Raw genomic sequence first — 14,324 nt, 5'->3', positions numbered from 1 at the left:
CCACAGGCTTTTTCTTTTGAAAGGTGGTTGACCAATCTCAGATGACCAAAGCCATCTTCAGACCAAGCCGATAAATTGAAAGAAATATTTGTAGGAAATTAGTTGAATATTTAATATACAGAAGCAGCAGTGTCGTGATGTTAATGCAATCGTTTACGTACATAATGTTGACCATTATATAAGATTACACTCCAACAATGATAGCAACCAAAGCAGATGCATACACTTCACCGATATCAGAGATGGCATCTTTAAATACACATCCATTCATAATCCCTTTGTCTCCGTTTTGATTTGTTCTCATGCTTATTTTTCCTGTTCAGCTGATTCTGCATTCCATCAAGATTACATCAGATGGGACAGTGTATCCCGGGAACCCCAACCCTTTTGAGTGTGGAAGAATGAGAAATGTTGTTTATGTATCCTCAATGTTTGTAAACAACGAGAATCATGTCCTTGTTGGCTTAACCATAGCCTTTAAGCAATACATCATAAGATTCATAGGCTTAGGTCGAAACAAAACAAACGGTTTAGCAACGTTCAATATTACGTCATTGTTGTTTTAACATGCTGAACATTTGTGATCTTGGATTTCTTCTATAATAGGAGAGGATTCTACCCTGATCTGGATTTACTGGATTATTGAGACTTTATTAGTATGTGGTTAAGCAACTGCTTAGGGTTCAAGATTAATTAATTTGCATGACATCTACATCTTAATGTTCTTGAGAACATTTATTATGAAATAATTATTGGCTAAATAGCCTACATTCTGGTTGGGAGATGAGACATGGCCTCAAACAGATATCTCTTTATTCACCTGCCCACTCTATCTCTATATTCCCCACCTTTGTCTCTTCAGCTCGTTATTAACAACCCTATATCAACCACCACATGATATCTCTATAGTCTCTATCGAGAGAAAGAACAAAAGAAAAATAAGAAGAAGCATAAACAGGTTAATGTTTTTAAAGAACCTACTTGCAAAGTTGTAATCTTACAAAACATGAAAAAAGTTGTGAAACGAAGCTAACAATGAAAGTCAGCTCACTCTCTCAATTGGTTAAAATCCTCATAACAAGGAAGATGTCAAGACAGGAAGCTCTATTTAAGGCAACAGCCTGCCAGTCAATCATAAAGATGTATGAGACGTGTGAAAACATACTGAAAGCCTCGTCATATCCTATGATGACGTCCTGAATCTCCGCAGTGACTTAAAACAGGTTAGGACTTTGGATTTGCATGAGCTACTGTAAAGTCCTCCCAAACAATGTGCGTAAAACAGTGCTGCGTGCAGACACAAGCATACCCACATGCACAAACACACCCATACACTTGGTATTGTGGTTTGTTAACCTATAGGACACATACAGAGTTGTGTATGTGAGGTGAATGTGCATAAGGTGTGCCTGCTACCACACAACGCAAAAGAGAACCAGTGATAAAAATACCATGCTTATGTCAAAATAAGAGAGGAATTAAACAAAAGATAGTAATTATTTATGATCTTTTCATTGCCAGGCAAAGAACAAATGAGATGCTTTTGGTTGTGGAAAAAATGGCAGCGGTGCATTGTCCTAACCTAGGCCAGGGGCTTTGCATGTAACAAATTAATCTATGTTTTGCTGATTCATAACGAGAGTATGGGGAAGTTAAACCACAATGGGAACAGAAAATGGTAGACCTAACTTTTAGATTTTGAATGGATATGTTGATGATGTTTTACTTAATACTATAATACTGTAACGATTGTAAAAGAGGGCAAAGTGTATCTAAAAACAGTCAAAGATTTCACATTTAGATATGTAAAATCGAAATGTTTTCCTTTTACAAAAGAGTAAGGGCTGATGGAATATGGATAATGGATATTAATTTAGTGGTATGGCATTTGACAAAATATTCAATAACAGCTTTGCCAAGAAAGTTATTGAATGAAGAGTTAAAAATTGTAGTAATCAAGCAAAAATGTTTTGATAAAATGGCAACTATCCAAAATGATCTGATTTAATTTGTTCTAAATTAAGATAAAAATGTAGAACAAATGTATGTATTTTTGATGAATATAAACATCATAGCAATAACAAACTTCTTCAGAATTTAATTAATGTAACAGAATTGCCTTTGTTTCATCCAAATACTTTTCAAACACGTCATCGAAGAAGAAAAGAAAGATAAACATAATATAATATAATATAATAAATCAATTTCCCAAAGGATTTGGGGCGATAAAATTGTGTCACTGGCATAAGTATGATGACATTTATTTTTAAGACTTTGATATGCCAACTTCTACATCTTTAACTCATTTTCTAAATTATAACAACACTCACACTAAATAAAAAGCTTTGCATACATTTTTTCATTAAAATGCAATATTAAAATGATATAGATTAATTACCCACACACACATATTAAATGTAATCTATATTAATCTACCAGGCATGAAATTAAATGTTAACGCTTATCTACAATTATACATCCTAATGTGCCTATATACTGGCTTCATGTCATGCATGACATGAAGCATGCGAATCTAAGGGGGTACAAAAAGACGAAGATCTGTTTATTATTCAGATTAGGACTACGTTTTGGAACCATGTTGAATCCGTCAAGCAGAAATATCAACTCCAGCTCTCCATTTCCTCCCCCCCTTGCCCTATGTATGGGGGAAGGCTAAGGGAACGAAGCAGAGCACTGTGCACTATGTACAGTACTTTCAATGATTTTTCATTCGTCCATCTGCAGCTGTGTTTCTGCAGGGCGTTCAATGTGTGTTTGTGTGTGTGTGTGTGTGTGTGTGTGTGTGTGTGTGTGTGTGTGTGTGTGTGTGTGTGTGTGTGTGTGTGTGTGTGTGTGTGTGTGTGTGTGTGTGTGTCTGTGTGTTTGTGTGTGTGTGTGTGTCTGTGAGTGCATGCATGTGTGTATGTGTTGGTATGCATTTACTGTAAACTGTACAGTAACGGATTGCTATCATGTTCACAACTGCTTGACAGCTATGGGCACTCCTTCCGCTGAAGTACAGTACAGTACAGTAGATGCCTCTACGTCATTGGCGGATCCTTTCGGCCTAGTATAAGTAAAAATTGTGATAAGCCGTCCAACCTGGCTTAACACTGGCATTTGTCAGCTGTTAGTGTCCAAATATCATTGTTGTTGGTCATATTGTAAACAAGATATCCTACCACCCAGAGTTAGGGGGAAAATATAAATAAGCTTACTACAACGCATGCCCACACCAAGAGGTTCCTAAGACTAAATGAATCGCAGGTATGCAAGTAGGTTAGGTGTTCCTTAGATTTTATCAACATTCTGCCTGCGTGTGCACTGTTGTGTTCATGGCAGGAGCCCCGTGATTGTCAGGCGTTCTCTGAGTGGGCACTTTTAACACATCAACTCCCCCCCCCCCCCCAACTCACAATCAGGTCGCCATATCTCACTTGTCTTTCCCGCTCTTGTTCAAACCCAAGCACGACCGCACCTGACTAGTGACTCTCAACCAACACACATACACTCAAAGGGGACCAGACTCTCCCCAAACTCTCTCTCTCTCTGCCTCTCTCGCTTTCTCACCCTTGCTTCCTTGGCTAACGTCAGTTCGACCTAATGCTTAGCCCTGCATTTCCCCAGTCACTGCGGTCATGCATGTGCCAGCGTTGCTAAAAATGTGAAACGAAAGAGAAGCCAAGAAGGAAAATGCGGCAAAGTGAAAGCTGAAGAAAAGTAAGATTTTCAACAACCAAAACGATCGGTTGATACGACAATGAAAATAAGAAATATCATGAACTGAAGAGATTGAGAGGGAAAGAGAGAGAGAAAGAGAGAGACAGATGGTTTTAACCAAAGAGAAGAAACAATTGCCATGGGAGGGTGAGGTGGGAGGGAAGTGGGGTCTTCTTCTTAAAGAGACAGTCGCCTTTTAGCCCTTCACCTACATCATCCCTGCAGAACCCACAGTCTTCCCTTCTTATAGCCTCTGATGCTACACATTGCTGCTAGCCGTCATAACCAATGCATAAGACATTGTTACAGTGCATTCTAATGGGAGCCCTACTAACATGCGTGTGCATGTGAGTATGGTTTAAATCTATGTCTTCTTTGGATATCCGACTTGCAAATCCATCATGAGAAGCCAGTTAGATAGGGATTCTAAACCTAAATCTGTTTTAATCATCTCCTGCTCTCTTCTTTCAACAACTATCGGTCTACCCCGTGTTCCTCAATTTGCTTCCGCTGATCTAAAGAAGTGTGGAGGTGGTTGTGGTGGGGCTGGGGGTTCCATTCGGCTGGAAGGATGCAGAGAACATATCAAGATTCAGCATGATGTGTGTGTGTGTGTGTGTGTGTGTGTGTGTGTGTGTGTGTGTGTGTGTGTGTGTGTGTGTGTGTGTGTGTGTGTGTGTGTGTGTGTGTGTGTGTGTGTGTGTGTGTGTGTGTGTGTGTGTGTGTGTGTGTGTGTGTGTGTTTGTGTGCGTGCCTCAGCGTGCGTGAATGCATGTATGTGTATGCCGGGGGGCGTAGGAGCAAAAAGGAAATAATGCAGGAAAGGAAAATGAAGGGGAAGGGATGAAAGGAAAAGAGGAAAGGATGTGCTGTGTGTTCCCGAAGTTGAGAAGAATAAGAAGACAAGAAATACAGGAAGACAGCGGACAGGGAGAGAGGGAGAGAGAGAGAGAGAGAGAGAGAGAGAGAGAGAGAGAGAGAGAGAGAGAGAGAGAGAGAGAGAGAGAGAGAGAGAGAGAGAGAGAGAGAGAGAGGTGAGGCTTCTGCGCTGTCGCTTCCCTGCGTGCTCGAGTAGCGAGGGAGCACGAGTGAGGCAGCCTAGCAGGGTGGGTGCGGGGTAGAGGGGAGGAGGAGGAAGCTCTTGTTTCATGTGCCACTGCTGCTGGAGCTGGAGCTGCCGCCTCCTCCTCCTCCTCCTCCTCCTCCTCCTCCCCCCCCCCCTAACTGGTCACAGGGATTCCTGCAAGACGATTGGTCGCGCCCACTCCCGTTTCTCCGCCCACCGGCCTCCCCTCCCCCAACCATGCCTTCCACAGGATGGAACGGTGTAGTTTAGCCTACACCGTGAGCGGAGAGGAATAGAAGTGAGTGGTGTGTTTCTCTCACTCTGAAATCCAACTGCTCTGTCCTCTCTCTCTCCTTCTCTCTCTCTGTCTCTCTCTATCCTACTGAACGACCAACTGTGCATGCATAATATACTATAAACACAATTGAAACAGCTTTATAAATGCACTGCCTTATGTTAAGCATTTGGACAGTATCCTATCACTATTAACACACTTAAATGTTAAAAATAATACAGATTAAATTGTATTTATTTATTAAGGACACATAATGTGTAGTAATTTAATTACATTAAGGCTGACACAGTATGTTACAGAAACATATATCTAGACTTGTACACCTTCTAAGGACTTTTGGAAATACAAGAGTGTGGTTACACATTTTGGCGGGTTATTCAGCTGTTTTCTAGTAAATAAGAACATAGATATTGTCTTTTCTACTACGCCTATCAAGAAAAGGTACTATAGAAGTCTGTCGACTTTGTAGAGTTGCACCGAAGTGCCAGAAAGCAGAAAAACATCAACTGGATATTTCACAGCAGAAGCTAAATCGGAATGCAAGTATTTAAAAACAATACAAGCCTAGATGTGTTGCATTCTTGACACAAATATTAACCCTTTCCTTGTTTTTGCTGACGACTAAAAAGGGAATGTGTGTAACGTGTGCATAGCGCTCGGATGTGAAACATGTAGACTCCATGGCTTTCACATGTATCAGCCAGAGTCAGTGATCGATCTCCCACTCTACAGGGTTGGTTTTGAGCAAGAAACTGCAGACTCTTCTGAATGACTTTCTGAGCTCTGATATCATCAGTAAGAAAATGAGGGAGGGGGGGGAGATTTTCCCTACAGGGATCAATACATTATCGCATCACATGATCAAAGGCTCCTCAAGCTTCCTCAAATCCTGCCCTTTTCTGATGAATTATTGCTGTGTTTTTTTCTCCTGCTTGTTTTACATGTGACCCCCATCTAGGCAGTCCCCCACCCCCAACCCACTAACACACACACATAGACTAACTTAACCTGGTGAAGCTACGCTAACACCAACACGCACAAAAAATCCCCACGTAATGCCCCTTTAACACCAAGCACTCATTATAGTTAGTAAAATTCTGATTCTTAAATTCTTGTTGGATAGTAATTAAGTTATATTGTGCAATGCCTAGCCTATTTTTGGAAAGATAATAGATTTTAAGAGAATTCTTGAATAATTGCCAATAACATTTTGTGATTGTTAAAGTCCATCTTCGGCAATGAGAGGTAACAGTTATGTATGCACACTCGTCATTTGTTCAGCATGTTCTGTGATACAGGGTGTGTCAACAGTACAAATGTACAAGATTTACTGATAACCACAGGGATTTTTTTTTTTAAGTTTCCAGTTGTTAATAATAGTGTGTATTCTGTATTACTGATGAACTATTTTGAAATTACTGCGCTGGTCAAACTGGAAGTTAAACTGCATAACTGCACAATTATACAACCCCTTTGAAGCCCAAAATGTGTTACAATATTTACAGAATTTATTGTTGGTTTCAACACAAAAATTGGCTGGATAACTGTAAATATTTTTAAAGTTTAAACTAGTATGTAAAGGCTAAATTATAGCTGCAAGCTTGTGAGTCAGACTAGACTAGTACAACCATCTAGCACACATCTATAGGACTGTTACAACTTATAAGCTACATTTTTAGCGGAGGATCTTATCTGGACCATGCTACGAAGCCTCCAATCAGTTTTGCCATATCCTAATATGGGGCAACATGATTTTTTTGGTCTGATTGAGGCTGGCTTCATGTCTTAGCATAACAAATATTGTCCATTTATTTAAGCCTAGATGGACTTTGATTGTTATGAATAAAAAAGTATTCAAAGTCATTATTGTGGAAATGGAAAATATTGCAGAGTGGCCAAGAGAATGATATCTTTAGGGGTGCTATCCCGGAATTAACTTTCAACCGTAAATCAAAGCCATTTAATTAATAACTCCCAAAAGAACAAATAAAATAGGATAGAGATGACAGGTAAAGTAGAGATGAGTTTCTCTTTCTAACAGACCAAAGGGCTGACAGATATATACACACAGGTATAAAGGTTATGACTGCAGGGTGTATACAAACACAAGTGACTAATTTCATGTATCCACCATTTAAAATGGCGAGCAATAAAGTGGAATAAACCTTCAACATTTTACGCAGTTAATCAGACTCCCAAACCCAGAGTCCCTTGCACTGAGTAAAAAGATCTCATTCGAAAAAATAGGAACCCAAAGCTCACAATGTGTCATAAAATACATTTTTATCCAAAAATTGTAATAGCAGTATATTAACCAAGCATAATTGAACACAAGCAAAGGTGTTGACCGGATTTATTATAAGTATACATTTCCATTCTTTGATGCAAGTGCTTTTTTCTTCTGGTTTTAATAACCCAAATATATCCATATGGTCACAGATGAAGGTGGGGAGAGGTTTGTAACAATGAAAGCCTCCATCCCCTCAACAACGCCCCTTCCCCTCGAACCAACAGGCTCTCTCTCTCTCTCTCTCTCTCTCTCTCTCTCTCTCTCTCTCTCTCTCTCTCTCTCTCTCTCTCTCTCTCTCTCTCTCTCTCTCTCTCTCTCTCTCTCTCTCTCTCTCTCTCTCTCTCTCTCTCTCTCTCTCTCTCTCTCTCTCTCTCTCTCTCTCTCTCTCTCTCTCTCTCTCTCTCCCACACACACTTCTTTTTTTTTCCATTCACTGACTTTTTCTCTTTCTGATTGTTTCTCCTTGCCCCCCAACCCCCACCGTTACCTAATTCTCTATCCTAACCCCTCGCTGTCTATAATGGCCTCCCTGAAACTCTTCTAAAGTGACTCTGTTTCTATTGACTATATGAAACCATGCTTAATACAGGCCTATACTTCTACTTTTGTGCAATGTGCATTGATGTATTGGCACGTCTACCCACCTATTATAGAATATATGCCAAAAAAAAATGCTTAATCTAATATACAAAATAAATAATAATAATAATTAAAATAGGACCTCTTGCTCTGCGTCAACATTGTGGTTGATGTTTAAAAACAAATACTTAGCAACATAACCCAATTATTTGGGCCATAGTGCCCTTAAATGCTCATTTATGCTTTGAAGATATGTTTTCGGTCTGATTGTTTGTAATTTCATATTTTAATGCATTTTGCAAAAGAGATAGAAGATAAACAACGGTATAATTGGGGAGAATGTTCCAACCAATTATGCGCAATTGTGTTATTTGGGTCTTGTTGCAAATGGACGTCCATTTTAGGCTACCCGTTCCCCACAATATTCAGTTTCACAATACTTGTATCCTATTAATGCACGAATCAGGTGCCATTAAAAAAATGCCACAAAATTGACTTTTATCACAGGAGGCCAACTGCGTGCATAGGGAACGGAGCACACATAGAGGGGGAGCATGCCCTGAGCTCCACCGAGCTTCGCCATTTTCCTACAACCAGTGACGTCGTACGACTACTATTTCTGTAGGGTAGGGTGCCCACGTGGAGAGCCAATGTATGGAATGTGAATCTGACTTCAACGGTTAAGAAAGGACCCGCAAACAGTAGCTTTTCAGCCTCTATACATGGCGATTCAACGGCATGTCTCATTCAAATCGATTTGTTTGTGATTGTCCATCCGTTCAAATACAATCGTAGACACAGGTGCCATACTATTCTACTATTCTACTACTATGCTACGAACAATTAAGAGGCTTGATTTACATGTGATGGAACGCCAGGCGTATTGTACAATGCATCCAATGAATCCATTTTTAACAATTATGTTATCCCTTGTAGGTCTACCAGTGGACACCTTGAATATAGACAGCATGCGTATGCGTTAAACGCATTCATACGGACACACACACACACACACACACACACACACACACACACACACACACACACACACACACACACACACACACACACACACACACACACACACACACACGTTTGCTCAAATTGTGAAAGCACGAGTAGACCTATAGGCCAATGTGCGTGAATGCTTAGACCTCGTTATTACCTTGTTATCTGTGCCAAAGGTTACAGTCATGGACGATGTACTATTGGCGAATTCCTACTCTGTCTTTAGCAGGCCATCTCTTGTTCATACACACTCGGCAGAAAACTCACTTGAAAAAACTCCCATTCTGTTTCGTAGTCAGGTTTAAGTTAAGCAAAACAGAAACGTAACCCTCGTTTTAAACGGCCTCAACACGATACTAAGGAGTTACTTCCAAAATAGCTTCCACTCGTTTAGAGCTTGATAGGCTACATCGTTTAAAAACATATACGTAAAGAAAAACGACACACTAACTATATGCAGTATGCGAGTAGGCTACACGAAACCATAAGGCAACCCAAGTTGACAGACAAACAAATTCGCCCATAGTCGTATTTAAGAGGATTGTTTACACACATAGACAACTATATCTGAACAACTTTAAAAATGCGAACATACAAATAATGTAAAGAGTAACCAATGTCTGTGTTTGACTTATCACACTAGATAATCATATCCAATGCAGCCTTTTATGTTTTCGTATGAGATAATATGTAGTATAAAAAACTGTGTAAATGGATGAAAAAAACGAGCCAAAAATGTAGCTCAAATCTATTAAATGTAGGCTAAAGGGCCATTTGTAATAGGTTCTCAAAATAAACACAACATTAAAATATGTACTAAAAAAAGGCTTTATAATATCATTAGGGCCAAACATAAACATGAGTAGCCTTCCGGTGTCCACAGGAAGGCCTGGAGTCTGCTCGACCTACATAGAGAGCATGTGCTCGTAGACTATAATGTGATGACGTTGCAAACAATGTTAACTCGTAGGACCTGTTCGCCCCTTCAACCACAACGACTCAATCAATCCATTTTTAAAGAAACACAAAGCCTACAGCGAAACCTGAATCGCCTTACATATTAAACAACAGCACCAGCTTTAATTCGCCCATATAGGCAAAAAATGCACTTCCTTCAAACACCAGCCACGATAATAGGGACAATGGTTAAAGCTCGATTTTTAAGGCCTACAATCACTATGTAACAATTTCCCATTTCGAAATCAGTCTATATAACCTAGTACAGGTTTAAATGGTCAATGATTTTCATTTGCACTCGAGGTCGGCCATGTCGGTTCTTTGAAACAACAACTGATGGGTTAAGGGGGAGGGTTAAGCCTTTCTATAGCCTACCTTTGCTTCTTGGGGACGGAGTGCTCGACCTCGATACGTTTCCCATGAAGTTCCACTTTACCTGAAACATAACATAACATGTTAATACACTAGTTATGGAAAGGGGCCCCTATCCGTATAACTCTTGGGCCTACTTAGCTTTTCTGATCATCCACTTCTTCCTCAAGTTATGGATTGTGCAACGTTACATCGAACTCCTGAAACCATAACGTAGGACCAATGTGTCTTATGGTTTATCCATTTTCTGGACATGAGAAAAGTCAGGGATTCCCTGGGCCTAATAACGAACAACAAAAGTTACTACAGATCTGAATGCTGTGCTCCGGCCGTCACAATACGTATTTATTTTGTTTTTGTTTACATTTAACACTCTACTTATGTACCGTCGACATTTGTATATCTATTTGACCATGCTCTATATTGATCATCAGTTAGTCCTATTGAAATGGGACGAGGGGTTCACGTTGACACTGGGAGCAGCCTAAAATACGAACGTGAGTGTATGTGTGCAGCACTCCTTAATTTTTTTAATGAGGGGTTTCGTTTGATTACACCGCCCAACATGGAATGGTGATAATGCCATGCTTAAATGGAACGAGATAATTACGTTCCAAAAACATTGAACAACGTTCACAAGTGATTCACGAGATGTGTTACTTTGGCTTAGTGTGAGATATGTTGATATCTTTGTCATGGTGCGATGGGCTACCGGCTAAAGGGGGAGGGGTGTCTTCATTCTATAGTAGTAGAGTATCCTCCCATCCCTCCATTGTAATGCAAAGTATCGCCATCCTCTGATCGTTATAATATGGAAATTGGTGCAATTTTGTTTACTAAGCATAATGACTGTCCCCAGGTAATGGAATGTTAGATATACGGCTATATGCATGAATTGTGGACCAATTACGTTACTACATTTTATTTGACTGTATCTCAGCCTCGTGTGTCCTATACATTTATATGCTACTAAACGCGACCCTCCCACCTGCAAAAGTTGAGCACGTTTTGTTTAATGGGCGTGTATCCTTTCGCGTATCTCTTGACTAGTTATATCTCAAGTCATTGAAATATTGTTTGAATGTATCTGGGAGTTAGGCTCAACCGTCGGGCATGCACCACTACAGCACACTACCGTCAAATACACATCCCCAGAATGAATGGGCATACACAGACGAAGGTGCCGTTTACGTTCGATAAACCAAGTTAACTCACCAGAAAACGCCTCGATAGCCTTCATAGCCCATTGATCGTCCGGACAATCCACAAATGCATAGCCGGTTTTCAGCAGAAATTCCCCGACGTATACGAGATTGTAATCTTCAAAGAGTTTAACCAATTCTTCGACAGTCACTTTATCGTTCAGATTTCCAATGTATAGCTTGTTCATTTTGGCTGATGTATTTGTAAGTCCAAATGGGCCGAACGGTCTAACGGAAAATATGCCTATAAAGTAACAGAGGAGTGGGACTTTGTTGGAGATCTGACTCTATCTGGATATCACACTAGTTGTGTCCACACAGGCAAGACCTAAAAAACAACAACTGAAAGATCCTCGAATACAAAACAAATCAAAACGGACTATCGAGGGGGGGGGGGAGCGGAAACGTTCAAATGATCCAGTAAAATATGTGGAGCTGTAGTTGAAATCAAAATCCTTTGATTTGCAGTCGGCCCGTTGAACGAATAGAGAGCAGCAGCCTACTAGCCTATCTAACGCACGGTGGAGAAGGTGGGTTGGACTGGGGGTGGGTTTGATGATGGCTCTGTGGTAGTAGAGTGGGAAAACTATGGCGGGATCAAGTCTAGAGAAATGCCCCTCTCCTCTCCTCTCCCCTCCCTCCCCCTCCCTCCCCCTCCCTTGCTCTCTCTCTCTCTCTCTCTCTCTCTCTCTCTCTCTCTCTCTCTCTCTCTCTCTCTCTCTCTCTCTCTCTCTCTCTCTCTCTCTCTCTCTCTCTCTCTCTCTCTCTCTCTCTCTCTCTCTCTCTCTCTCTCTCTCTCTCTCTCTCTCTCTCTCTCTCTCTCTCTCTCTCTCTCTCTCTCTCTCTGACACCGCCCCTCAACCTATTCGAATTCATGCTGGATTTTTGGTTTGCAAAGAGGAAACCACGTGGTCATTTTGGAGTAGGAAATGAGGGGAAGGGGAGGGGCGGCCCACTCATCCAAGGGTATAATATTCACATATTGTGCGTGTGTGTGTGCGCGCGCGTGTGTGTGTGTGCACGCGTGTGTGTGTGTGTGTGTGTGCGCGCGCGCGTGTGTGTGTGCGCGCGCGTGTGTGTGTGTGAGTGAGAGAGATCGTGTGGGTGCATGCTTGTGAGTATGTGTGTGTGTGTGTGTGTGTGTGTGTGTGTGTGTGTGTGTGTGTGTGTGTGTGTGTGGGGGGGGGGCTTTGGCGCGCGCATATAGGAAGAGCTCGCTGTAGGCTGTGCAGTACTGTGCGCGAGCGGTCTAGTCACGGTAGCGCTGTGTGTTTACAAATGGATCTATGCAACAGGCCCACGAGGAAACACATGCGCTGGAAGGAATACTTGTTTTCAATACAATTTACAATTATAACCTTCATCAACACACTCCATCTTCATATCTCACAGATAGTAGGCTATATGGATTTTCCTTGAAGCCTGAACCGTCTTTATACATTTGCTAACTAAAACATGCAACTCTGATCTGAGTGGCTGCAACCGATATGCATCGTAATCAGATTTCACAAAAATAACCTACACACAGTCAGAACCAATGTACATGAGCCACATGTACATTTTTAACCAAGTATCTTAACCTAAATTATCTATAGCTAACTAGCCCCACACCAAGGCATTTTTTCAGGTAAGGCATCGTAATCAGGTTAATAGCTGGGAGTGTCCTGGTCGCAGAGGATAGTAGGCTAGTACTGTGCTAATTTCGTTCATTAGTCAATTTTCTAGAAAGACGAGAAAGGAGGACAAATTACGGAACTATGTATGGGCATCTGGTAATAAAAAGATGTATTTTGTGATTCATGTTGGCTACTACGCAAAGACAATCTAACACAAACATTGTCGCGTCAATTGGTGTAGCCTACCTGTTCACCAGTATATACCATGTATTCCTAAATGTTACATTGATAACCTAAAGCAAACCTCCGACATTAGTGGACGTCAGGAGGGGGGTTGGGTGGTCCAGGGTCAAGAGGGCTCGGCTGGTATTAGGATGCATCTATTAGGCCTACTGCGTTGACCTGATATCCATCTCAACCGCTCTGAACTACATTTCCTCGTCTAATTACTAAGAGCAGGCTCCATTTGACACGCAGTGAGCCCGGGGCAGTAGAAAGAATGCATCAAAAACGTATTGAGGAGATAACTTTTTTATCTTTTTTTAAGTTATATCATGTAGCGGTTTACTGACAGCAGGACACAGGCGCTAGGCTACTGCACCCAACAGGCGCTACACTGCTTGGAAGGAGGAACCGTCTCAAAATGGAGGCACTGGCTGCGAAGCGTTGAGACACAGGCCTGCAGACCCAAGTATCTAGCTGTCATTGCCCAAGCATCCACAGACTCACTCACACACACTCACACTCACACACACACACACACACACACACACACACACACACACACACACACACACACACACACACTACCTTGTTAGTATTACTCCCACTGTTGTAACAAACGCCTATTACGGCCGCCTTTCAGAAACGTGACTCTCAAGAGTCTATGTATAGTAGAGTAAAATGGCTCCTACTTTCAAAATGGAGTAAATGCATGATTGGTTACAGATTTACAATGTTTGCACCGACGTTGAGATATTTCACCGAAAAGCAACAAAGCTCCATGAGCGCCATCAAAACAATTAGCGCCTTTTCTATTTCTGTTTTGCAGTTTGGCACACAGTGGGTGGGTGTCACACACAGAGGAAGTGAAATAAGCGAATATCCCGGATTGTGGTAGGATTTTGCATCCACAACTCTCCTTCTGCTGCAAAGGCATTGCTCTGTTTGTTCTGGGGGAGGGGTGATCGGAGGTCAAAGGTTGGGGGGGGGGGGGGGG

The 14,324-nt window shown here is 41.4% G+C and overlaps 1 protein-coding gene across 2 annotated transcripts in view; it reads right to left on the bottom strand.

The window, feature by feature from the left end:
- Positions 1–12,050, bottom strand: part of LOC130375422 (insulin-like growth factor 2 mRNA-binding protein 1) — a 41,368-nt gene extending 29,318 nt beyond the window's left edge. For both annotated transcript variants that reach the window (XM_056582346.1, XM_056582353.1), the window contains exons 1-2: positions 11,503–12,050; positions 10,291–10,351 (exon numbers count right to left, since the gene is read on the bottom strand). In XM_056582346.1, coding sequence (XP_056438321.1) covers positions 10,291–10,351; positions 11,503–11,677 — 236 coding nt within the window. In that variant the 5' untranslated portion in view covers positions 11,678–12,050. The remainder of the gene's footprint in view (positions 1–10,290; positions 10,352–11,502) is intronic.
- Between the last annotated feature and the right edge of the window lie 2,274 nt (positions 12,051–14,324).

The sequence above is a fragment of the Gadus chalcogrammus genome, chromosome 2, assembly GCF_026213295.1.
Source record: "Gadus chalcogrammus isolate NIFS_2021 chromosome 2, NIFS_Gcha_1.0, whole genome shotgun sequence".
Taxonomy (NCBI): Eukaryota; Metazoa; Chordata; class Actinopteri; order Gadiformes; family Gadidae; genus Gadus; species Gadus chalcogrammus.
This window is presented reverse-complemented; position numbering and strand designations above follow the sequence as displayed.